We start from the raw sequence: 24989 nt of genomic DNA, 5'->3' as shown, positions 1-24989 counted from the left end.
TCACTGAGAAGAAAGTATTATTTATTGAGGTGATCTCAACTAAGGACTTTGTTATGCTGACCATGAAGTACCGTTACAGCTTAACTTAAGGTCTTCCTTCCCACGTAAATTTGTAACACTTCAGAAAGCAAATAAGGAATTGTTGTGGCAACATAAAATATATTCACCGTATAGTAGCACAGACAACTTTTGTTTTTCAGGAGATAAATTATCATCCAAGCATGCAGAAATGTTTCAGGCTCAACATTTTCTCTTTTTTTCTGAAAACAACAGTTATTTTTCAACAGAAGGTACTTTACTTCTCCAATGCTGTTTCACACAATTTTTCAAGGTACAATTTGTTAAATGTTCCAGAGCTGATCTGATAAAAATTATCACTAGAACATAAGTAATTTCAGAAGAATTAGTATTTCCCCCATTTTAAACCTTATGGAATGGAAATAGATGGGATAACTTCAGCAGCTGTAAGCTGTTTCACTCACACTGAATTCCCTTTCACTGCATGGAAAAGAGTGTTATCCCAGGCAGGATTCATCTGAGATAGGATCCGTCCGGTTTTGTCTTGGACAGACGTTGCCCCAGCCAAGTCAGACCACGCTGTCCCAAGAAGCCAGACAGGCTCAGCGGTGCAGCACTCCATTCAAGCTCGTATCCATCAGTGCTCAACAGGGCTGGTGGGAACATGCAGCGTTAGCCAGGGAAATTGCTCACGGCTAGCCCAGCTATCTCTGTTTACTGCTGCACCATGCCTTGCTGGAAAATATCCTCTGTGGAGAGCAGCCTGAATATTATCATCTCTGAAAAAAACATTGCAGATACAATAATTTTTTTTTTTAAAAAATGGTATTATCCAGAGACTTCAATAACGTGCTGCCTGAAACATTTCATGTGGCAGGATGAAGATGAGCGTTCAGTTTGGGTTGTGTGGACCAGTGGGTAGAAGTTTGGCATGAGGCTTTGAGAACCTGGATTGTATTCCCATTTCTTCCACTGGCAGGTCAATTCTTGCGATGCTTCCTTCCTTCTGTTTTTGAGCTAGGGAGATTCATGACAGGCTGATATTTCACAGTGTGTTTTATGCATAGAAAGCATCATTCTGGTATATAAGCTTTTGTCCATTGGCTTAATTCAGAGCAGAAACAGTGTTAGAAAACCCTGAAATAATTCTATCATTTTCTACAAAAGGTCTGTGTATAAAACCAGTTGAATGTTTTCTGCTGAATTAGATACTTAAAACAAGAAATACTGCCTTAATTGTAAGTTAAACACAAAACAAAAGCCTATGAAAAATATCTCGAAATAAAGAAAATTCAAAAATGCTAATAATGTATTACACAGTATTGTTTACTAGGATAAAATGCATATAGTATTATTCCAATGGGCTTTTATAATATGCAGTTCTGGCATGAACAACTGCTGACATGTCATGATGTGTAAAAAAACTAATTACATTTTTCTAAAGTAAATGACAGTGATAATTTATAACTTGTTGGAATAGCTTATCTTCTTTGTAGATCACATATTCCCTACTTTTTGATATAAACTTTTGCATTAAAAGTTAAAACAATATCTTCATCACTACTAATTAATAAAGCCAACTTTTTTTTCCTCCCAAATATGCATATTTTCCCTAACTCATTAAGAAATACTCATGGATAATTTTTGTGGTTTTTTATGACCATATGTTAAAAATCAAAGTTAAGGCCCAGGACTCAATTGCCATGCAGAGCTGAAAAAAGGTAATGGCATTAGTTTAAAGCAGTTTTGCATTCCCATCTTTTAATGTGTGGTGTATGCATGTAAGTCATGCTACTGGCTCTGACCACGCTTGTGAAGCACAGCAGTGAAAAATGCTTTGTTTGAGCACAGACAACTGAAGTCAAACAATTTTAATATGTTATATTTGAAATATGCATGAGTAATAGAACTACTTGATATACATACTATTCATATATATTAAAAAGTGCATTATACCACTATGGCTGTACTCTTGATCTAAATCAAATTTGTGAATATCAGTCTATTTTGCTTTCCCTTCTGAGGCACAGACTGGAATAGGGCACCATGAGTAATCACTGAATACACTGCAGATGATTAACAAAACTACGAGTTCAGCATTGATAACAGTTATTTAGACTCCGATCAATTTGCTAATGAACAGAATGCAGCTTTATACAGCATCAAAACACAGAAGTGATTTGCATTGCAGAATGTGAAGTTCCTCCATCACTGACACCGGTTTCACTCTGGAAATGTAGAAACATCCCGTTATTTATTAAATCATCACATCAGTAATTTACCCTGTAGAACTACATTGAGGCTATAGTTCCCATGAAGCAGGCAGCTGTAGTATATTCCTCACACAAGTAGCATGAAACCATTGGCAAATCCCAGCTGTTGTGTTCTGGCCATCCAGGACAAGCTCTTCAGTTGGCACAAACGAGTAATTTGCACCATCTGAAGATGCAGCTCCTGGCTCCAAGAAGAGACAGACTTGCCACTGGAATACGCAGAAGCAACTTTGCCAACATTCCTCTTTACTAACAGCCTGTGGAGTGGGCAGTTTCTCAGTCATTTGCTTGCACAGACTCTAAATTTTTTCTACAGCTGATTTCACAGGAGGAAGAGGGTCTGTATTTGGAATAACATGAGCCTCTCCTCTGGTCTTCTGGGCCACCTTTGGGCTTCTTCCAACTAATGCAGCTAAAGCAAGTTTGTCTATCAGCATGCTTAGTCTGGCACAGATTTACTCCTCTTCAGATAGTAGAGGAACCACAGCACCTCTTCCACCCTCCCAGACAAAGATCAGCTGGAGGATCATACCTGGAATGTCAATGTTTAGAAATTCAAGCTTTAAAGATAACCAGGAGAAAAAAGAAAGCAGCAACCACCTCAAAATTTTGCTGTAAGGTGCTTGGGAAAGTAGGTCTAAAACCATATTTGAAATTAAATTGCAACTTATGTACAAAATTCAGGCACACTGTAAAAATTAAAGCTGCTCCAGAGATTCTTTCATCATAAATCAGTTTCCTGCCAGATTTAAAAAAAAAAAAAAAAAAAGGCTTTGGCATTCGAAAGTTAGAGTTTAATGCAGACCGCAGACTGATAGTTGTGAAGGGTTTTTGGTGGTGTGTGTGATTAGTCCATTGAGACATAATAGACCAGAACACCAAAAAGCTTATTTCATTAATACTATTTTTTAAATAATTTAAACTCTATTGTTCAGTTTTAGTGACTGATTACTTTATCATTTTATTTTGATTATAGCCAATTATAATCTTCGAGATTACCTGTGGAATTGACATACTGCCTTTCAAATAAATCTGTGAACATTTGTATCTACAAACTCTATTCTCAGTCTAGCTTTCTTCTGTTACTGCATTAACTTGACATTGCTGTTGCTGTGCGTAGATTTTAGCCAACTAAAACACAACAGAAAAATCTAATTGAGAGGTGCCTTATTTCACAGGAGTAGTATCTTCAACAGCGTAACACTACAAAGCCACCTCCGTCTCAGTCACGGCTGTGCAGTGCTGAATCCCGAACAGCACTTGTCATCTGTTGCTGTAGCTGTTTGTATCCACAGCCAAAAATTCAACGTCCTTTTGGTCTAATTCTGCTGTGACAGAATAAGCTATTGCTCCATTTGTCCAGATGTGCTGTTTGGTGCCAGTATCATTGCTGAGTGACTGCAAATGTGTTCTTTTGATTTTCTTGGCTAGTATTGCAAAGCACAGTAACGTTGAACTAAATATCATAGAAAATCCACACAAGAGGAATGATGCAGTATAGCTTCCAGTTGTGTCCACAAGCCAGCCTGTAGGAAAACAAATCATGGGTTTTTAAAGGCTCACCAAAATTCTGATAATTTACAAATCCTGTGATCAACAGGAGTTTTTTAAACTTCTGGAGTTATTACATATAAATATGGGTTTACATCGCTGTCACTATACTTTTACCTCCCGGGGCAGGGAGGGATTTGTCCTCAGCAGGTAGATAAGATTTTTATGGGCTTTTGTTTAGAGGTCAAACCCATGAGAAAAGGCACAGCAGTCATTAGCACAATACCAAATAAACATCTTTGAACTGCATGGATTTCACTGGAAGTCTTTAGACATGCTTAAAGAGCCCTGGGATTAAATACTGTGTGCATGAGATCCTCATACAGAAACAAGTAGTGAGCTATGCCCTAGGCAGCACTTCAGATAATTCCATTTTGCTATATTTTAACTATGGAAAATTAAATTAAAAGCTTCAGAAGCAGAGATTAATTGGGAATTGATGTGAACAGCAGACAAAATATGCAAGACATATATACATGGCCGTTTGAGAAAAGATCTCTGTCCTTCCACATCATTCAAATCTGTATCAAGTCCTTTCTAAAGAATAAGAAGAGTACAGCTCTCATCCTTACTTCACTGTAATAGAACTGATGGGGAAAATGATGGTTAGCTATTACGGTGATGAGCCTGTGACCAAATAGTGGTAAAGCTGACTCACCCACCTGTTCAAAGCAGTCTGGAGATGAAAAGATCAAGCCCTCCACACAGAAACCAACCTTGGAATGAAACTCTCTTTAGGTTACATTTTCAAAATTGTGTAATTTCAGAGTGAAATCTTTTGTTCCTTCTACTTGCACAATTTCTGAACTACGTGAAATGGTGACGTAACAGCTCCCATTCCATACTGTTTTGGTTTTTAAATTTCAACTCGCTTTATATGTAGACATCATCCCACCAAGATGGGGCTTAAGTGGGATCTAGAGCCTTATGAAGGTCTAGGTGTGTTATTTCCCTGCCCAGGCACTACCTCCACATTCAGTGCGCATTTGCTGTCCTTCCTCTGCTTTTACATCACACCAATAGGTAAATTCAAAGTAGTGATAAGATTCTAGAAAAGTCATTTGTGAACTGACCTGCAACAGGCGGGCTCACTAGGTATGGTATGGCATGCAGAAAATACACAACACCCAGTGCTGATGATAAGGAAGAAGTTCCCACTACATCTGCCGTCACGACAGGAATCAGCGTTACATAGGCTCCATCGAAGTAGCCAAAGGTAAAGGAGAAAGGCACAAGCAAGGGGAAGTTTTGGAGAACTGGCAGGAAAAGACAACAGAGGCCATCCATTCCCACAGCAAAGAGGTAGCAAAAGTGCCGGTGCTTCTTCAGACACCTGCAGATTTCAAAACAGGAAAAGATTGTCACTGAATGGAGCATCTCAGTTTCTATGCCCTGGCATGTAGCACTTCAGTCTCTCTCCCTCTTTTATATAGCTCAGATTTTCTTAGACGGTCTTCAAGATGTAAAGCACAACTCTGATGAGCCGAGGTAGGCAAAACTGCCCACCTAGAGCTGCAGAAACATCTGGTAAGCAGCAGCCCATGCTGCCTGCCGTGTTCTTCTCGCTGCCCCTAGTGAGGGAAGCCGCTCCGTAGCCAGGATTTTGCAGCCTTCCGAAGTTTCAATGTTCAAAGCAGGATTCCATCAGGCTTTACATCCCAGCTCAGCAAGGTGCTCCCAGTATTATGCAAAAATATTACAGTATACCTCTCAGCTGTCATCCTTCACATCAGCCCTTAAACACTGGAGTTAGTGTGAGCTAAGTGAGATGGCAATTCCCTTTCTCCCTGCCCCACAAAACCAGTATTTGATTTTTCCCACAAACTGAATATACATAAAGAATGCATCCTTTAGAATCAAAATCCTTCTTAATTTAGCCAGTCTCTACTGATGTTACAGAGGCTGCACACAGATGTTTGGAGTGAGCCGAGTTAGTAAAACATGGTGAGTTCTCGCATACTGGAAAATGTATAACAATTTTAGGTCAGTTCTTCTGAGTATATACCTGACAGTGTTGGGCCAGCCCCTTGACCCTTTCCCATGACTTCCGTGCCTCCCTGGCAGCACAAAAGAGATGGAAAGGCAGAGGAACTGGAGTGAAATCCTCTACAAAATAGGTACACAGAGGATCATGTTCAACATACCTCAGGCAATGGGTTACATTTCCACCGTCAAATGCAAGAGCTTTGCACAAACACATCATTTCTTCAGGAAAAAAGAAATGAAACCAGCCAAATTGAGCAAACTCAGAAGAGACAAAAAACATTAAATACTAAGCATTTCTGAAAGTTAGACTGTGTGGTTTGTTTGGTTTTTTTACAGTTACGCGTCCTACAGAAAAAGTCCATAATGTTAACTTTTATATGTATTACACCTCACTTGCATCCAGCCTCCCACCAGCTAAAGCTTACACTTGCTTAGCTGTAAGCCATTACCTTCTGTCTGTTAGCCATCCAAAGGTGATATTACCAATGATGTCTATGACACCGAGTATGGACATGAGGAAGGCAGCCTGGTGATGACTCACTCCGACACTCAAAGCATAAGGCACTAGGTAGACAAAGAGAGGGCTACAGCCATATGCCATAAATAAAACTGACACTGCCAGCATCATGAAGCCTGGCATCAATAAAAAGTCATATTCCTTCCATGAACAGTAGCATAAATATTCATGAGACCACACTTTGATTAAAGGTGAACAGATGGACATTCGCTTTAGGTCTCGTTTCTGTGCTTCGGAGACATAATCCTGTTCAAGAAACTCAGGAGCAGTTTTACGGTCCTCCTTAAGAGCAATAGGCCGCATCAAAGCGCCACAGACACAGAGGTTTAAAACAAAACCTCCCAGGATGAGTAAAGCTCCACGCCAGGAAAACTGCTCGATTAAGAGCTGGACCACGGGGGCCAGGATGAAGGTACCGATTCCACTTCCTGACATGGCGATTCCATACGCCAGCGCTTTTCTCTTGTTGAAGTATTTGCCCACCATCGCGATGGCTGGAGAGTAACAGAGTGCAAACCCAAGTCCTAGAAGAGAAAGCACAGTGCAGATGGCTTAATACTGAGCATGACATATGGAACACATTAAATTAAACCACATAACGTACTTTCATTAGCACAAATAAATAGGAAGCTTTTTCTGATTCTGTATCATGCAGCTCAGTCACAGCGTGAAGAGAAGCCAGGATGACTCCTTTCTTCCACTGTCAGGGTCACTGACTTGACAAACCTAACGGATCACCATTAATCCACGATAACAAGGCTCAGAAAGAAGTGATGGTGTTCACTTAATAACAAGAACAAGGACGATCAATAAACATCAGAGAAATAGTGTGTCAGCCTCTCCTGGGTACAAGATGAGGCCTTGCCCCGGGGTCTGCGCAGATGCTGGCACTGGGCACACTGTTCCGATGAGGCACCACTTTGTGTCTCGGTCTATTGCAACCCTGAACACTAATTTTCAGGTCTCTGAAATACGGTACAAAGAGTTTGTCTCTGTTACTAATATTCTACAATAAACCTTTTTAGTCAGCTAAACAAACTCCACACAGCAGCTGTGTGGAGTCCTGACCATTTTAAATCCCCATCTACAAGTAAGAGGAAGGAAAGCCTCCAAAAACAAAGCCATGTCCAATTTAGTAAACGAACAAGAGCCATCTCTTGGACTGGGAAAAAGCTTGTGGTCTCTGCTGCAGAACCAGAGAGCAGAATTTAATCATCAAGTGCCCTAACACTAAAACATATAGTTCTGAATCCGCTGCAGAAATTAGTTCCTGCCTAGGGTTTTGGAGCATGCCCTACATTGAGGGTAAAACGGTCCCCACTGCCTTTGGCAGAACTTGCCAACAGGGGAGTGCCACATCCTGCTCACAGGCTGCGCGGTGCCGGGCAGGCACTAAGCCTGCCAGGAGGGGATAAGGGGATTAGAAGGGCTCCGGGCAGCAAGTCCCCGCTCTGGCACCCCTCGGCAGACGAGGGGAGGAGCAGGGCAGGGAGCTGGGGCTGGACCTGTGTGGGCAGCAGGGCCAAAGGAGGAGCCCTGAGCTAGACATCATCACTCGAGAGCTGTGAAAACCATACTGCATTTGGTGTACACACCATTTATTTTTTAGTGAGTTGGCAGGGGGAAATAGATCCCCAAAAAGCCAATAAATGTCCTGTGAAAAGTGGAAATGCAAACTTTGGGACTGAAAACATTTTCATTCCTCTTAGAAGGAACTCTGCTACTTATTGCCACTCCCCCATCTCACCTCTGTTTCACTCCTCATAGTTTCAAGTCCTGCAGCTTTTATGGATTTAGACCTTCACCAGTTGTGCTCCCACCTCCTCTCCAGGTTGGGGCACCAGCTCTAGCCTTTACCAACAGCTCACCTCGCCATTAGTCAGTCCCCACAGACTAGAAGCTCGCTGCTTGTAGAATTGGCTCTTTACAACTCTATGTACAACGTGCAATTGCTTTTCCACCTCAATATTCACAGCAGTTCTTTCTAAGGAAGCCTCAGTGGCATTAGCATGGTATGTGGCACAGTCCCTCGCGTTACAAGGAGCCTTTTTATTTGTTATGAACACATTTGTCAAAGATTAACATTGTAATACAGCAGTGACATTCACTAAAATAAGGATTTTAATTTTTTTTTTAAACGAGTAAGCTGTTGGCATGTGAACTGCAGTAATTCCACCAACTTGTTACTAAACAGCAGGGGACCAAGCACAAGGGCTTATATCACCGTGGCTACCAGGTCAGTATTAATGAGGAAGGAATGTCAGTGTGACCATGGGCACCTCTCAAGTTCCTCTGTGCAGAGCAAACACGGGGAGACAAGACAGAGCAAAGGAATTTGTTACCACCATACCTGAACGCAAAAGAAAGAGCTGCTACAGCTACACCACCAACCAGCAATTTGCTTTTCAAAAGGAATGTAATGCAGACAAAAATAAGGTGCACGGCTGAGGCACCAGGTATTCACCCAGTGCTCCTCTGCCCACTTTTTTAATATTTTTTTTTTTTTAATATGCAAATATTTTCAGGCAGTCTAGAAATCCTACCATAACAAACTCCTCCCAAATCACAGGCAAAAAGGAAATGTTTTTGTGTATCACCTGCAACAGGAGTCCTGCCTCACCTCCCGTAATTTCAGAACATTATCCATAGTGCTCTCTCTAGCAGAAGTTAGAGAGTCTCTTTTGCAGCACGCTGCATTTGGGCTGTGTGAGACTCACTGAGTACTGAAGCCCTCACAGGAGGGGCCAAAGCCTGTCTTTCACAATGAAGGGGACAGGTCTGAGTATCACTATTGACCAGTGTGGTGGCAATATGACAGGGGGAAGAGATCATCCCTCTTGAAAGGAAAGACCATCATTTTTAACATTCCCATGCTGTTTTCCTGGCAGGAACAAAGGGGCTCAATGCCTCCTACCTGTAAGGACTCCTAATGATAAGTAGAGGTGTTCCAGGCTGGTGGCGAATGAACTCAAAATTAGCCCAGTAGATGCAAGCAGGCCTCCTAGCATGATACCAACTTGGCAGGATACGTGATTACTGATTAAACTCCCAAGTGGGGCTTCAAAGAAACAAGTAAAGGTGGTAGTTAATGGCAGGTCCTCACACACAGTTTGTTGTAACAGTCATTAAGGAAAAGGAAGCAGTAGGCAAGCAGGAGAAAATGGTGATCACAGCTACACAGAGTGGTCTTCCAATATCCCCCCATCACAATGGCGTGAGCACTAAAAAACTTCTGAAAATCATTTTCCTGAAAGTGAGGATAAACCAAATTTTCAGTAGCTTTCTCAGCAGCCATTTTAGTAGGCCAAAGTCATTATGGGACACAGCTACTCTGCAGTTTTTGGGGTCAAGAGAGGCCACAGCAACAGCCCACACTGTTCATTACTTCACACTTACAACACTGAGACCTTCCCCCACCTGGAATTTGCACTTCAGCCCTCAGTAACTTCAGACGTCCTTCCTTGCTCCTCCCTGGTCTTGTGGGCTCTGTGTCAAACCCAAACAGGAAAGGTCTCTCATCTTTTGGACCATCTCCAGGGCTGCTACCTCTCTCCTGCAGTTCTCCAACACTGATGACTCCCAGATCACCCTGCCTCTACATGGGGTGGCATCACCAGCCCTCTCCCTCTTTGCTACTTGCAATGCCAGGGCAATGTTATCCTTATTTCTCTTTTTTTTTTTTTTTCTCAAGATAGAACCTGGCTGACACAGGAGATGTCTCATTCCAGCTGTGTCCCTGTGCCTTCGTAGAAATTCTCATGGATTAACTCTCTTCCACAGGATTAGAGGATGGATTTTCACCTAGTCCTACAGTTTTAAAATAAACCCATGAGAAATTCAGTACAACTGCTGCATTGGTGTGTGTCATTTTTAGTAATACTGAATTTTCTTTTAAGGGAAAAGACTATTTTTAAACATACAAGTTTGCCAAAAGGAGGATGACTGTGACTTGATCTGAAGGCAAGATGTACATCCTGTGCTAAGTCTCAAATATGATTCCAATCAAAAGGCAAAAGAAACAAGTGCTCAGTTAGTAGCTCTCAAACACGACTTGTCCCACTAGACCTTGACAAAAGTACATTTCTGAAAACTTAGATCATTTGACAAAACAAAAAGTTCTGCGTCTTTTCTATAGTATGAAGACACTCCCTTCCTGTACAACTATGCTGGGGGAAGCAGCTTGGATATACCATACCCCAGAGAACCCACAGCATCTATCTTTCCCAGCTGACTCCTCCAACTTGCGAACACACTAAATCCAGATGGAGCTGAAGAAAAAGCAGCCACATTAGTCTTAAAAGGGTAATACACACCACAGAGCATCGTAGCACAGTCGACAATGGAATGGATCCAAGCCGTTCTGGCATAATCCTGCCCAAAGTATGCCTGGAACTCTACAAAAAAAATGGAGATGCACCTAGGAAAGAAAACATGAATACCAATCTGTTGAACATGGAATATTTACATCACAGAAAACACCGGTCTCATTCTTCAGGTATAAAGAGCATCCACTTGAAGGTCCTCTCCAGCTCCCAGGAAAATAAACCCTGTGATTTGCCTAAATCCCAACGAGGTGGAGAAATTTTTAAACAGTTTCTAAGGGATACTGGAAATTAAGGGCTACCTTAATGCATGAGGGACAAGACATGAAGTAATAATTCCAACAGGACTCTGTGTAAAGCACCTAGGCTAGGGTGATTCAATCAGAGAAGAATCCTTGCTTTGCACTAGCAACAACCGAATAACAAATTGGTGTCCAACTATTATCCCGACAGTGGGATTAGACAATTAGGCTGATGTAGAACCTAATTCAGACAGATAACTACTCCGGATAGATTAGGAACATTATAATACCACATGTTTCTCATTGTGGTATCTGCTGCTAGATATTTATAACTCATAATAATTATAACTGGAATGAAATTTAAGTTGTAATTATCACCAGCAATGTATAGCCCACATCATGATGTTGCTTCCCTGGTACACAAAGCCCCAGATCCCCCAATTCTTCACTGACCTGGTTGCTTGCTAACGGTGGCATTCACATCTGCACAAACTGGCAGGGCAGGGCCATCATAGTCCCTATAGAGTCAACAGCACCTATAGCTGTGTGTTCATGGATGCACAAGTGCAAAGGCAGTAAAAAGCAACTCCTCATGAGTAGAGAATCGAAACACAGCAGGAGTCCATGGACCTTCCAACAGTTTATTAAAATGCTTCCAGGAAAGGTTATTTTGCTCTGCTTAATGAGTTTACTATTCTACCTATCTCTGCAGGGGAACGGATTAAAAGGCTGCATAGTTTCATTCTAGTTTCTGGATCAGCAAGAGATCCCTTTTCCCACCGCTCTTTTTTCCTCTTGCAAATCAACAAACCACCACTTTCTTCAGCTTTTGTCTTGCACACACTGCATTCTTGTATATACTCTAGATGTGTGCCAGCCATTAGATGATTTCTTGGATGTAACACATTTCACACTTGAAAAAGGAATTAAATCCGCTAGGAAATCTCTGCTGTTACTACAGAATTGGTACATTTGCATACATTAACTAACACTGTGTCAATGTTTCTATGCCCCTTTTATGCTGTTGACTCCAAGACCCTAGACTTTAGATCCCTAAACCTGGCGGCTTTATTTTGAAAGAAATGTAAAATTTAGGTAGGAAACACTGTATTTACATTATACTGACTGTCCAACAAGACACTGTCTCAGTGTTCCTCACTTACCAGGGTGCTTATCTGTCTGCTTAATATAGCTTAAATGTCCATGTTCACACACACCAGGCTCCTCTGTCTCCAGTCGACATCAAAGTCACCCAACAGCAGCTGTGGAAGCCATCTCACCCCAGATGTATACATTATGTTTATGCAAGGCAGCAGTCTATTCCTGTTCTTTCTATTTTTGAGAAGTATTTTTTGAGAAAAATATGTTCTGCATATTTTGGATACCAGAAGAGTATAGAGAGGGGCCTCTTTCTTAGGGCATAGACCTTCCCAGGCATGATGGTACGTGAAATGTTTGCAGTAGGACAAGGGGGTATTTACAGGTTTCTCGGCTAGACTCAGGAGCCAAGTAAAGCCACTGGGACTAGCAAAAAGGAGCATGGCTGTGGGGTCAGAGGGACACATCAGACCTGAAGATTCCTCCCTCCCCAACCAAACCACCACAGCCTGAACTAACGCTGCCCACCCGAGGCTTCAATTCTGGAAAAAAAAAAATCAAGAGGAGGGTGTTGTGAGATAGAACAGCTGTCAGAGGAGGCGAGACTGAAAGCAGAGGGCTCATATCCCCTCAGCTGTCACCACACTCTTGGAGATTTCAGGAAGCCTTTAAAAATGTAGCAAGAGAGAAGTTTGTAACTAGCCAGAATAACCCTTGCAGCTGTGGGACATTAGGGGACATCCCAAATCCTCCTCCTAAGGTTAAAAAAAAAAAAGGGGGGGGGTAATACCACAAACAGTTCAGAAGGACAAGAAGCAGCCCCTTTACCTCGTCACAGCCCTGGTACAGATGGTGACAAGGAAGCAGCCGGCAACGATCATCCACCCCCAGCCTCCGTCGGGAGGGCCGGGGTGCCGGCCCCGCTGGGACGAGGCCATGGTGCAGGCTGGGGCGATTCCTCCCTCCTCCCCGCCTCAGTGGCAGGGGCCGACTCCGGCCGGCACGCCGAGCGGGCGCCGGGGCTGCCTGGCACATGGGTTACTGGCCATCTGAAGGGGGAGAGAGAGAGAGAGAGAAAAAAAAACAGGTGGAGAGGGAATTGGGGTACATCGCACGCGCTGTAAAACCGCATGGCTGGGCTAGGAAATGCTGCTTCGGCTTTGCACCGTAAAAGCGAGGTTTATCTTTCAAACACAGTTTATGAAAATTTGTTGGAAGCAAGAGTGCCATCAGAATTTGGCCCCGCGTCTGGTATCATTTATTTCAGGGTAATTTGCCCAGCAGTGACATCCTAGCGCGTGATACCCTTTTTCCCCACAAACGTTGTAGCACATACACGTAAGTCACATACTTTACTGGTGCCAGTTGCTCCAGCTCATTTACCTTCAGTAGGGCTCCCCTGCTCACACCAGTCCCTGGCCTGAACTGTGTTTTCAATTGCAGTCTCCACTCAAAGTAGCTATACTTCCTTGTACACAATTTAGTGCAAAACTTTCGTTTGAGGGAATATGATTTTCACCTTTGTATGAAAAGGGAATATTCGCTGTAAAATCAGAGAAGATCTGATGATGAAATGACCTCCTTGTTCTCACAAGCCAAACCCTAGATGAAGGCTGTAATCGAGCAGGACGTGGTGACTTCATGTTCTGAACATGGACAATTCACTGAAGGGTAGAGCTAGCCTGTCCCCCTCTTCCACCCACTTAAGTCAAAATAGCATCTGCATCCGGGCCACGGGCTCTACATGGGCTCTAAATGCACACTGAGTGCTGCAGGAGACCAAATGACACCCACTGGACCCTGGATGAGTAACGGTGTGTGGGAGTAGCTTTGCTAGTGCTGTGGATGTCACCAGCAGCATGGGACCAACATTAGTCCTCTCTGCATCAGGACGGCATGGCAGGGCTGGACTGAGGGGCGCGGGACACCCCATTTTGCTCAGTGCAGGAACACGCAGTGCTGCCTGTCACTGCTGAGTTTCAGACCGTGTTTTTGCCATCACCAGAAGGCACCTAACCCCTGGATGAATCAAAGATCTATATGACATAAGCAAACTATCTGGGATGTCTTTCAGTTTTGCTTGGAGAGAAATCTCAAGTAGCTTCTACATCACCTAATATGACAGATGCTGAACATGCAGCATTCCCACTGACAAGAACCACAGGCTTCCCAGGATATGTTACCTGTTACAGCACTCAAGAGCTGCAGAGCTACTCAAAAGCACAACTCCAGAAGCAGCTACAGGGCTAATAATGTGCCTTCTCAGTCCTTGAAGCTGCTCGGCCAGGTGATGCTCAAGGCTTGGCTCGGCAATGCCCAGAACTTCCTGACCCAAACAGCAAGGTACCCCGGATCAGACCCTAAATATCACCACAGGTGAACTGATGAGAAGCATTCATCAGCTGCCTCCCCTGAGATTTCAGAAGGTGCATCTCAAAACCATTACAAAATTATTTCAAGAAAACACATACACATTGCCAAACTGAAATGTGAACAAAGTAGAAGAAAACAGGAATGACAAACAAAAAAATCACAACATATTGAAAGCTTAGCTGAATTTCTACTAGGCTGTAAATAATACCCTGTAACAGCACTGTATGAGAGAATCAGTGGACTCTTTAAAAGGCCTGGTAGTCTTCTGACTTAAAAAGGGTAAGAAGCATTATCCTAATCTACCTGCTTGGCTTTCAAAGACCGAGAATTGCAGCTGATCATACAGGATAACATCAAGCCCTATATACTAATACAACTCGGTCCATAAACGTTAAAAACAGAAAAAACGAGTGTAATTTTCAAAGACAGGGGTTAAATCCAAAAGCCAGTGGCTGTGATGTTGTGTGAGGCACCTGAACTGCTACGGGAAGTGAACAGCGAAGAGAACCGTTCGTAACTTCACAACAAAATGAGTGCTTGTCAATGTTTTTGAGCAGTGATTTAAGTTAATCATGTTTGAAACAAAATCCTTGAAAAATATCAGTGAATAAAAATATCCACAAGAGATGCCAAAACTATATTATACGGCCATCCAGTTACACAAGCTTAAAAAGCTACCGTTAAATTTCTGTTCCAGGTCTTTGTGTGTTCCTCAAGTACCATTTATTTTTGCCTCTATGCTAATCAGCCTGTTAGCTATCACACATTTTACTTTAGGCCAAAAGTGCTGTATACTATTTAGAAATAAAAATTACTGTCCTATTTTCTCTCTTCGTATAATAGGCTTTGCTAATATTTATTTATAAGTAAATATTTGTATAGAGCCTTCTCATGATTCAGAGCCCAAAGCAATGCCCATGATAATCATTAGAACAGGTACTAATGTTGTCTTTATTATTCTCTTCTCCTCTGTTGTCACAAACATCTGTTTCATCATAAATTAAATCATATTATAAAGTCTTTGCAAGGTCTGTTTTATTCTCTGTGTTTATATGCAGTCTAGCACAATAGGGATCTTCACTGCAGCATGAAGTACTATCGCAATATAACCCACACTAATGAATTAGAAGAAAACTCAGGTACGATATAAAGAAAATCTCTAATGGCCTGCTTTGCTTGTCACTTTGTGGCTCTTTGGAGAGATACACAGTGCTGCACCCTGCCTGATCACGTAAATGCTTCACTCTTCGTGTAGAGTTGGCCACATCTCAGATGGGACATCTGACATAGCTGCAGTTTGGGTTATATAGCCATGGTCATAGCGGCTCACAAAGATCACACAAGAACTCACGGCTGGGGTTACAAGAGCTTTTGTAAGCAGCCACCAAACCTGGTATCTCATGCACAGAGGCTCCTAAGTGAGTTTAAAGGGTCCCAGCTGGATGCAGTCTTTACAAGTTCATTCCTATAGCTGATCAGAAAAACCACACAAAGCAAATGAGATCTAAATGAGTTTACAATTTCAAACCTCATCTTTGAGGTATTCAATGCTAGGACTTACGTACATAAAAGATCAATGAAAGCTCTGGAATGGAGAACAGGAAAGTTTGCCTTTTCTGACAACTCTTTAATACACAGCAAAACATGCCAATGCAGCTGACAGAGCTTTCTGCACAGCCTCTGCAGGTGCCCACATGACCCCAAGGACACCACTGGCCTCTTCACAAGCCTTGTGACATTTTGCTTGAAGTGTAAAGTTCATTTTTTGACCTTACCTATTTGCTTCAGGACAAATACACAGCAGTGCCTGTGCGCAACCGCACCCTCCTTCTCTCCCCACTATGTTCTGAAACAAACTCTGACACACACACAGACAAATTGAGGGGAAAAAGGTACAACAGATTGGCTGATGCAGTGAAATAAGAAAGCACAGGTGTGGGCAAGTATGGCATTATTCACAAAATCTATGAGGGAGGCTGAAAACGCCTGCAGTCAAAAGTTAGAGGATTACGGGCACATGATACAGAAGACACATCCGTGGACTTGCCACTTGACACGCATGTTCTGTATTTGCCTTCCAGCACATGCTGCTAATTTGTGAGCAGACCATACATCTCATGTGTTGAATCCATCCAGACGACAGACAATTTTGCAAGGTTTATGTTACATTTTGAGTAAGCTGACATGAGCTAATCACTGATTCTTTTTTTTTTTTTTTTAACTATTAGGGTCAATTATACATCCCTTTCTGTATAGCTCGAAGCAACAACTGTCTTATTAAATATGTGCAAATACTGGATCAACAAGTTATCTAATGGCTAAGCAGATGCTGGATCAGTGAATGACCAGATCATCAAGCAGTATAATTTGATACAAGCCACCACCACATCCCTGTCTACTTAGAAAACAAAATTCAACCTTTTTGTGGGTGTCTGCATCTAACCCAGCCACAAAAAAGCTGATAGCCAATCTAGCATGAAGCCAGAGTGGCACAAAGAGATTATACCCCAGTTTGGCAACGAAGTCTCCCATTACATTATCTTGCGAAATTCACGTGAACAAGCAGAGCAAGTACCAGTGCTTTGCACCATGTAGTCACCACGCTTTGCATCTACACTAACAGCCTCAAAGGTACATTTATTGTATTATTGCAAGTTTAATATGTTAGGTTCAAATGCCTGGATGATTGAATAGCCCATAAGAATCCATGACAGCCACCTGAATTAGCAGGGCACTGATAAAATTGTTTTGCTTGAGGGTTTCCTGGCAATAACAAGTAATGCTGTTTGGTGGAGTTTGCGTAAGCGCATGATACATCACAGAGAGATCCTGAGCAATTCAGATGTGCCTCTGCAGCACTTTTACTGTCCTGGCAAGGCAGGGCTTCTTATTTTGGATCTGAGCAGTATCTTTCAGTGCCCCTTCTCGAGCAGTGAAGATTTTGTTTCAAGTTCTGATTATTAAGGGTGGAGGAGGAAGTTCCAGGAATGCCAGAAGGGATAACAGTAACCCTTCAATAAGCAGAAATATACACAAAATGTTTCAGAGGAGTCAACAATCCCCACATACAGAGCCCTAACTAATTTTAATGCACATACAGCAATAGCCGGGTGCCAGGACCTCAGCCTAGATCTCTGGCCCAACTTGCCAGGCAAGCTTCAGATCGGGTCTGAGACCCTAGTTAGCATTTTAGCTGCACGTTAATGTACTTGGGAAGAATTTGATGACATATCAGTCTAAGCAAACATAGATTAGGTATTTGGTTACATGATCACTTGCTGTTATTTTCACAGAACCCTGCCTGCCAACGTACACATGAACAGCAAACATTCAATGAGGTTACAAGCAACCAAAAACAACAAAATTATAAGAAAGGCCTGGCCAACATAGGAACAGGCCACCCAACCTCCCCATAGCAGGATCAGTGCAAACCTCATCTCCTTGACTTCACACTCGCTTCAGGGAGTGCTATGCCTGTCATAGCCGCTGCACTAATAGGTAAATTAAATAATTACCTTTCTTGTTGCTGCATGTGTCTAAAACACCTATCACGGCATCCTGGCAATTTTATTCTGAGGTTAGAAAACTTCATTTGCTTACACCCTGGTGTTGTTTTCTAATTACCCGTATCCAGATTGTGGACTCCACAAATGAAGTCGAACAGTCGGAAAGCACATACTTTGAGCAACCGTGATCTCCACTTCCCAGCCCTACCTTGGTTTGCTCTCATGTTGCATCTTTTTATTCACCTTTTTGGTGCAGGGTAAGACTCTTATTGCGTACCTGCCCCACCTTTAGCACCGTAAAGCCTGATCCCCCCTGGCTGCACTGGTTGCCATTGTAACACATCTCAGATGTGCATAAAAGTCTCTGCTGCTTGGGATGGCTAGAGGAAAGCAGGGTTAAAAGAAAAGCTCATGAAAGAGCTCTGCACTTTGCAACCTTTGCTAGATAATTTTCACTCAAGCATTAAGTAAATGCACTTTGCTGTGAGTTCGAAGACTATGTAAGTGGGGTGAAGGTGGTAACAGATTCTGCTGACCCCTAAGAAAGCCTCAGTTACCCAGCGTGCCCTGACAGTTCACTTAACAGTGACTTTGCTCCCCAAGTTAATATATGAGGTTTAATTTGGCAGGACAAATAACCTATCGGTTACTTTGGCAGCTGTTTTTGAGAACCCTGGAAAGAAAACAGCTGCTCCTGAGAGCATCTCCCTTACTCGGTCTGCTCAGCCAGCAGAAAGGAGCGGGTAAGGTTACTAAAAAGGCACTACTATAACCTTGCACCTCATCACGAGGTCCCTTTTGCCAGGGAAAGGAGCACAGAAATCCACAGCAGCCTAGCAACTGGCCAGCACAGCGACGGGAGCCGCTGACCTTTTAAAACACGGCACGCAGCCAGCAAAGCACTCGCTGCCCTCTGCATCTGCCCCTCCTTCCACTGTAAAGATTTGCTTCTTTAAACAAATTGATTCAATAATCATATCGCAACAGTGTAGAATAAAGACGTGAAGCATTTGTGCAACGAAGGACAGAGGAATAGCAGGTAGGGTCACACCAGCCTGCCTGGGGACTGGGGGGTCACTTTTTTCCTAGCTTGTTCAGCTGCTCCATTTACAGCGTTGATGTACCTGGGCAGCTCCGTCATCTCAAGAAATGCTACCTCACCTGCCAAACAGTTTGGATGCTTTTTGAAAATGCTCCATTTGTAGACGGATATGGCTTCAACCAGAGGAACAGGCACAGGGTCAGGTTTGTATCGCAGCTGCCCCACAGCAGGAACACACAGCCCTTGCACCATACTGGGGGTCTCACCCCACTACTTTCTGCTTCTTCGCACTATCCTGGCTACCCAAAATTAAAATGGCTGTGCATTAAGATGCCTTTGCAATTTCCTTCAGAACTGTATGGAAGGATCTTGTGCAGTTTATCCCAAAGGAGCTGGCCCAAATACATATACAAACATAAATAAGCACAGAATCAAACACTTTACCTGTTCACAGAGATGCACATGAGAGAAGAACAAGAAGGAGATTTATCTAGAATTTTCTTTCTGGATCAGTGTAAGATACATACATGCACACACATATACTGTACCTTCACAGCGATGGCGAGGCCTGAGAAGCTTGTGACAAACTCTGTGTCCAGAATGCCAGGACACACTCCCAGAACAGGTTCATTCGCACCAATGAATTTAAACCCTATTTTTCTTGTGAACAACAATGTACACAGCTTTCAAAGTCACTTTGAGAACATTCGTGCAGATGAATTTTATGAAGAACAAGTATAAAGCAGCTTAAGCATAGCCGGAGAAAATTAATTAATGCTTAGAGTGAAAGGTAATGGAATTGCATATATTTACTCCATTTACCAACGTATGCACCTAGCTCTAGGGCAGTCTTAATATTTTCCTATATTTACCCTACTCGTAGCTCTACGACAGTTCTACTATCTTTCTTATTTTCCTGACCTTAAGATTGTACCAAGCATTAATTATTTGTAGTCATTTGCTACATTCATTCCTGTTAACCTCTTGCTTTAATACTCTTACTTTCTGTTCCCTTTTCTCTGACTATTGCATCTTTAATTAAAAAAAACCCAAAAACAAAAAAAACCCCAAAATCCAGAAGAACTATGAATAAAAAGGGCACAGAATAAGTAGCAAAGGATAAAAGAAGAAAAATGTTAGATAACAGAGAAACATTGTATGTGTTACGGGAGAGTAGATCATAAAAATGTATAAGATTAAATATTTCACGTGTTTTGAAAGAGTTAAATTTTTAGGTCTTGAAGGATCAAGGATGACCTTATCTGTAACAATGTGCAGTAGTGAAATGAGCTTAAACCAAGTAGCAGGTTAAAGGGAAGACAGAAAACTGACAGACTACTGATTACCAATTAATAGCTGATTACCTTGTCACAGGTTTCTCTGATTCCACGGTGTCAGAGATCTCCCTTCCCCACTGACCAGTGTCGTCCCCAGAGGCTTGCTAGCCCCTTCACTCATTTCCTACATCTCATCAAATACAGCAGAGCACACGTAAGCGGGACACAGTATTTGAGATGAGCACAGAAGACGCCGACAGCTGCAGAAGCTTCTATCAAGCGCATTGTCAGAAAACGGCACTTTTTCAGCCTCTTTTTGCTTCCCCCTCCCTCCCCCCCAGCAACTGCCCACCATGGTAGGCACTACAGTCAGGAGGCTGGCAGGCACCTAAACTCCAAGTTGTTCTTAAATGCATGGGAAGTAAAGACTCACTAATTCTGTACAGCTCTTGGGATTCAAAGGCTGTTTCTAATCTAATCTATTTTCTCCATTAAAGAGCTGTCCCATTCTGCACCCTGTGTTAGCTTTTTAAGTGGAGAAGTACAGCTTTCAGCGGAGATTATTTATCAAGAGCTGCATGATTATGACTTTGGCTTGTTTAAGAACAACTCAAGAAGTCCTTTCCAACCCTATGTTCCTAAATAAAAATACTCCATGGAACATCTTAAGGCTGCTAGTCAATAGCCTCAGCTTTCTTCTGTGCTTAATGTCTCTGTCAAGCCTCTAGATAAAACCAAAGTTTATGCTTTTCTGAGAAGATTGGCAGGTTGGTCCACTGAAATTTTCCTCGTGCAAGCCAGTAAGCCTGAGGATTATGTCTAAGTAGGACACACATTCGGCTTCTCACATCTCCATAAGTTCAGTACCTCTCCCGCACTGTTACAAATGGTTAACAACAAGAACCACTTACCTGAAAGTTCATTTAGGGAATTGTGCCAGAACCAAAGTAAAATAATAATAATAAAAAATTAAAACCAGACCCAACCTGACTTTTAATTGCTGTCACAGCACTAACACAAGAAGCATATTAAGATGGATTGTAATAACCTTTTCCAGTTTTTTTATCTATAATATACCTACATAAATCTGGATGGTTTACTCTGAAAATCTTTAACCTCTTTTATACTTTTAAGGAGCAGTTTCCCTATGATATGAAGAGCAACATTAATAACCTATTTGTATTCTAGCAGTACTTTGGGATTTCTAATCAGAGAGTGGGTGTCACAGTGCTAGGCATCATACAAATATCTAATAAAACTTGCCCGCCATCCAAAACATATCAAGATAGAGAAGATGAATCATATGAGAGACCAGTTTATTAACTCCCACCGCTATGCTGAGTGGCAAATGTTCTTCATTTGCTTCAGCTGGTGCCTATGAGGGAGGGAGGTGGCTGTTGAAGAGGACCGACCGAACAGAGCATAGGCGTGGGAACAGGAGAAGCAACGTGGAAACCAAAGGGATGTCAAACAGCTGGTAGAGAAGGGAGGTGCCAGAGAGGGGTATAGGTGAGGGGGTTGGTGCAAAAGAGGGGTGGGAGTTGAGAAAACTCCCTTTTACCCAAGAGCAAAAATACTCGGAGCAGAAAAGTGAAAAAGATAGTAAAAAGTAAAGGTTGTAGAATGGCACAACATCCCTTTAGTCACTCCCCTACCAAGCAGCGTGTTGCTGGGAAAGGAAGAGCTGCGCTGGCCTCTCACAACAATCGCTTTGCAACACTGGCTCCTTAATTTGTCAAATTTGCCAGAAATTGCTAAACCAAATGGCATGGCTAGAACCCCAGCAGAAATAGTTACTGTCAGCTGAGTTGGTAGCACTCAGATGAAAAACATAATGTGAACTTCTCTTTTCTCTGGAAACCATTGGATGGGGCTAACAGAAAAACAACAGCCTGAGAGAAGGGGTCTCCAGCAAAACGTTAAGCAAATTCTAATGGAAATCTTCTGACCCTTTAACGTAGTTTCTGGCTAGGTTAGTCCTTAAATAATGCGGGTTACCTATAGAGAGTAAAAAAAATACAAAGGAATATTTTTGTAGAAAAAACCCTTTGCACAGAAAGCTTAACTTTAGCCTACTTAACCCCACTCAGAAATGTGCATTTTTGATAGACGTTCTGAAAGGTTTTTAAACTAGCAAGCGCAGTGCTCACCGTTTCACTTTTCACTGCGATGAAAATAACAGAGGGCTCAACCGCTTTCCTTGAGTACGCGGCTGTTACTGAAATCTGAGCTGAGCCCATCAGCACGCACTCCCTTAGCAAGGTTCTGGTCTCGCACGTTCCATCAAACATGTATTTTCTCCCCGAAAAGGGAACGCTACTAATTGACTGATAGCCAACAGCCATGCCGCTGGGGGCGAGGGCATGCTACCATCACTGTCTCCGGTTTAATATCTTTCTTCACCCTTCCTGCAAATAAGTGAGAAAAGCGAAAAATTGTTACAAAAATTTTCAGGAAACCTTTTGGGGAGGAAATAATTGGTCACTGCTGTCCAATAACTGCAATTATACAACAAGAGTTCTAAGGCAATGTTTTGGAATTTTTAGTGTTGAGGGGTTGCTCATGATGTATCGGTATATATTGAGAGCATAAAATCATGTCAGAATTTTCTGATGCTTATTGTTTTTCTAGTATCTCTACATTTTAAAATATTTCTACATTTTCCTAATATTTCTAATAATTATTTTTAACACACAGTGGGTAGGCAAGAGTTGTGGAAGGTTGGTTTGTTTACAGAGCTACCTATATGTTTATTGATTTGTAATTACATTGCATTTATCTGGGGTTTTTTAAGATTTATGACACATCATTAACGATGACTAAACATTTTCCCAAGCAATTCTCGTTTATGGTTAAACTTAAGTATGTGATAGTCCAATGATTTTCTGAATCATCAGGCACTTATTAATATCCCTTTATATACTTAAATATTAACATACAACCATAATTGTTTGAAAATGCTGAAAAAGGTTTTTACTCAAAGTGGTCTTCAGCTGACACTTTTCCTACATCTGGTATATTAATTTTTCCATCTTCAGGAAAGTCTTGCCCTGAGAAAGAATACCACCGCAAAGCTGCCATGGGACATGCAGGAGTAGGGCATTTTTTCTCAGACCGTTACACAGTCAGTCTGTGAAAATCACTACTGTCCCCTTCTTCTACAGATTCCGCACCCCAGATTCTACTTTGGCGATAAGCATCCAAAAATCCACCTCTCAGATTAGTTTGGAGATGACCTGGCAAGGGAGATACCAAATAAATGCTTTTCTGATCCCTCCAGAGAGAATCGGGAGGTTATCGGGCACCCCAGGAGCACTCAGGCACCGACAGTGCAGCTGTGCCTGGATAAACAGGAAGCCTATGGAGACACGTCTTCCTGCACACATCTGGAAGTGCCAAAGGCCACCCAAAAGCTGTGGCTGCTGCTAGTTTTTGTGTCTCATCCCTGATAAGAAATCAGTGCAGATGGACACCGGTTCCAGCGTACATCCCTGGCAGAAGTACCGGCAACCGTTCTGTGGCGTCCCAGCAGAGCTGCCACCCAGCGCTCAGACGCTCCTCGGCAGAGGGGAAGCCACGAAAGCAGGAGGCAGGAGCATGGGACACTGATATGCCCTCACCTGATGTACTTCCAGAAAACGTACTTGTACTTTGAGCTCTTTCGCAGTTGTCATCTTTACAGCCCTTCCGTTTACGGAAAAGACTTATTAGTTATGCAAAACTAATTTGGTTTATAATGTCCTTGAGGTTCCTGGCTGGGTTTTAGTAAAATGAGGAAACTGCACTTAAAGACACCTTTTTTCCGCTATCTTGAAGTGTCCAGAGCCTGAGTAGCACTGTTGGGTTTTTGACAATTCACATGGAAAAATATTTTTCACTGTTAATTTTCAAGATGTGAATCTTACACAAGTGCTTTCTAAAGGGGAAGAAGATGACTATTCTAGAAAACAAATTCTGTACCTACAGAACAAGCTATCCAGAAGATTGTCTCTATTTATCTGATGTTCTAGGGCTGCTGTTAGCGTCAATTCATCATCTTCTCCTTCAATATGCAAGATTTGTTTGCAAAAACTAATCAGGCATGAAAAGGCAAGGCAGGTTATTTCCTTTTGTTCACACAAGCTTATGTTCTGAAACAAAGCTATTAGGATACTTAATGGCATACATGCTCTTCTGATGGACAATACGCACTATATGGGAGCAAATTGTCACTGAAACCATTATTCTTCTTGGGAGGTTTTCAGCTGAAACCTTGAACTCTAAAATTAAGATAGCCCTACTATCATTTCAAAGCCACTATTAATTTTTCCTTTAATAATGATAATATATAATTACTGTATATACAATGGTGCGGTAATATAATCCCCAGCAGGAATGGAAGAAAAATCTCTAAATACTGGAAAGACAACAGGTTAAGACAAAAAACAGGACATCTGCTGTTTCCTGAAGCAGGCTTCCAACAGCAGCTACTGATGAATGTTGCTTTACAGGGTTAGGTATTTCTGAGAAGTCATTGCACAAATCACATTTACTCTATTAAAAAAAGCATAATAATATATAAATAGTACAGCCATAGATACATACCAATGAACACACCTCTGTACAAGGAGGCTTATATATGTGTCACTGCGCACAAGCTTCAGAAAACAACAACAGGGAAGCTACTAAGCTGGGAAGGAAACATCAAATACTAAAATGAAAGACAAGGAAACAGATGGAGGTCAAGAGGAAAAACTCTAGCATGCCATAAAAATAAATCTCTGGCCAGGAAGAACATATTTGAC

General features: G+C 42.1%; 1 protein-coding gene across 15 annotated transcripts in view; it reads right to left on the bottom strand.

The window, feature by feature from the left end:
- The window catches only part of SLC16A12 (solute carrier family 16 member 12), a 38477-nt gene continuing 13488 nt past the window's right edge, over nt 1–24989 (bottom strand). For 9 of the 15 annotated variants that reach the window (XM_054831380.1, XM_054831378.1, XM_054831368.1 and 6 more), the window contains 6 exons: nt 12836–13056; nt 10659–10762; nt 9260–9403; nt 6278–6869; nt 4916–5175; nt 1–3817 (listed from right to left, as the gene is read on the bottom strand). In XM_054831380.1, the coding sequence (XP_054687355.1) occupies nt 3555–3817; nt 4916–5175; nt 6278–6869; nt 9260–9403; nt 10659–10762; nt 12836–12945 (1473 nt within the window). In that variant the 5' untranslated portion in view covers nt 12946–13056 and the 3' untranslated portion in view covers nt 1–3554. Of the gene's footprint in view, nt 3818–4504; nt 4559–4915; nt 5176–6277; nt 6870–9259; nt 9404–10658; nt 10763–12072; nt 12242–12835; nt 20509–22355; nt 24896–24989 lie in introns of those variants that run through there. The other 6 variants (XM_054831370.1, XM_054831372.1, XM_054831373.1 and 3 more) reach the window with 6 other exon arrangements.

Source organism: Grus americana, chromosome 7 (genome assembly GCF_028858705.1).
Source record: "Grus americana isolate bGruAme1 chromosome 7, bGruAme1.mat, whole genome shotgun sequence".
Classification (NCBI taxonomy): Eukaryota; Metazoa; Chordata; class Aves; order Gruiformes; family Gruidae; genus Grus; species Grus americana.
Note: the sequence above shows the minus strand (reverse complement) of the source record. Positions and strands in the feature narration are given on the sequence as shown.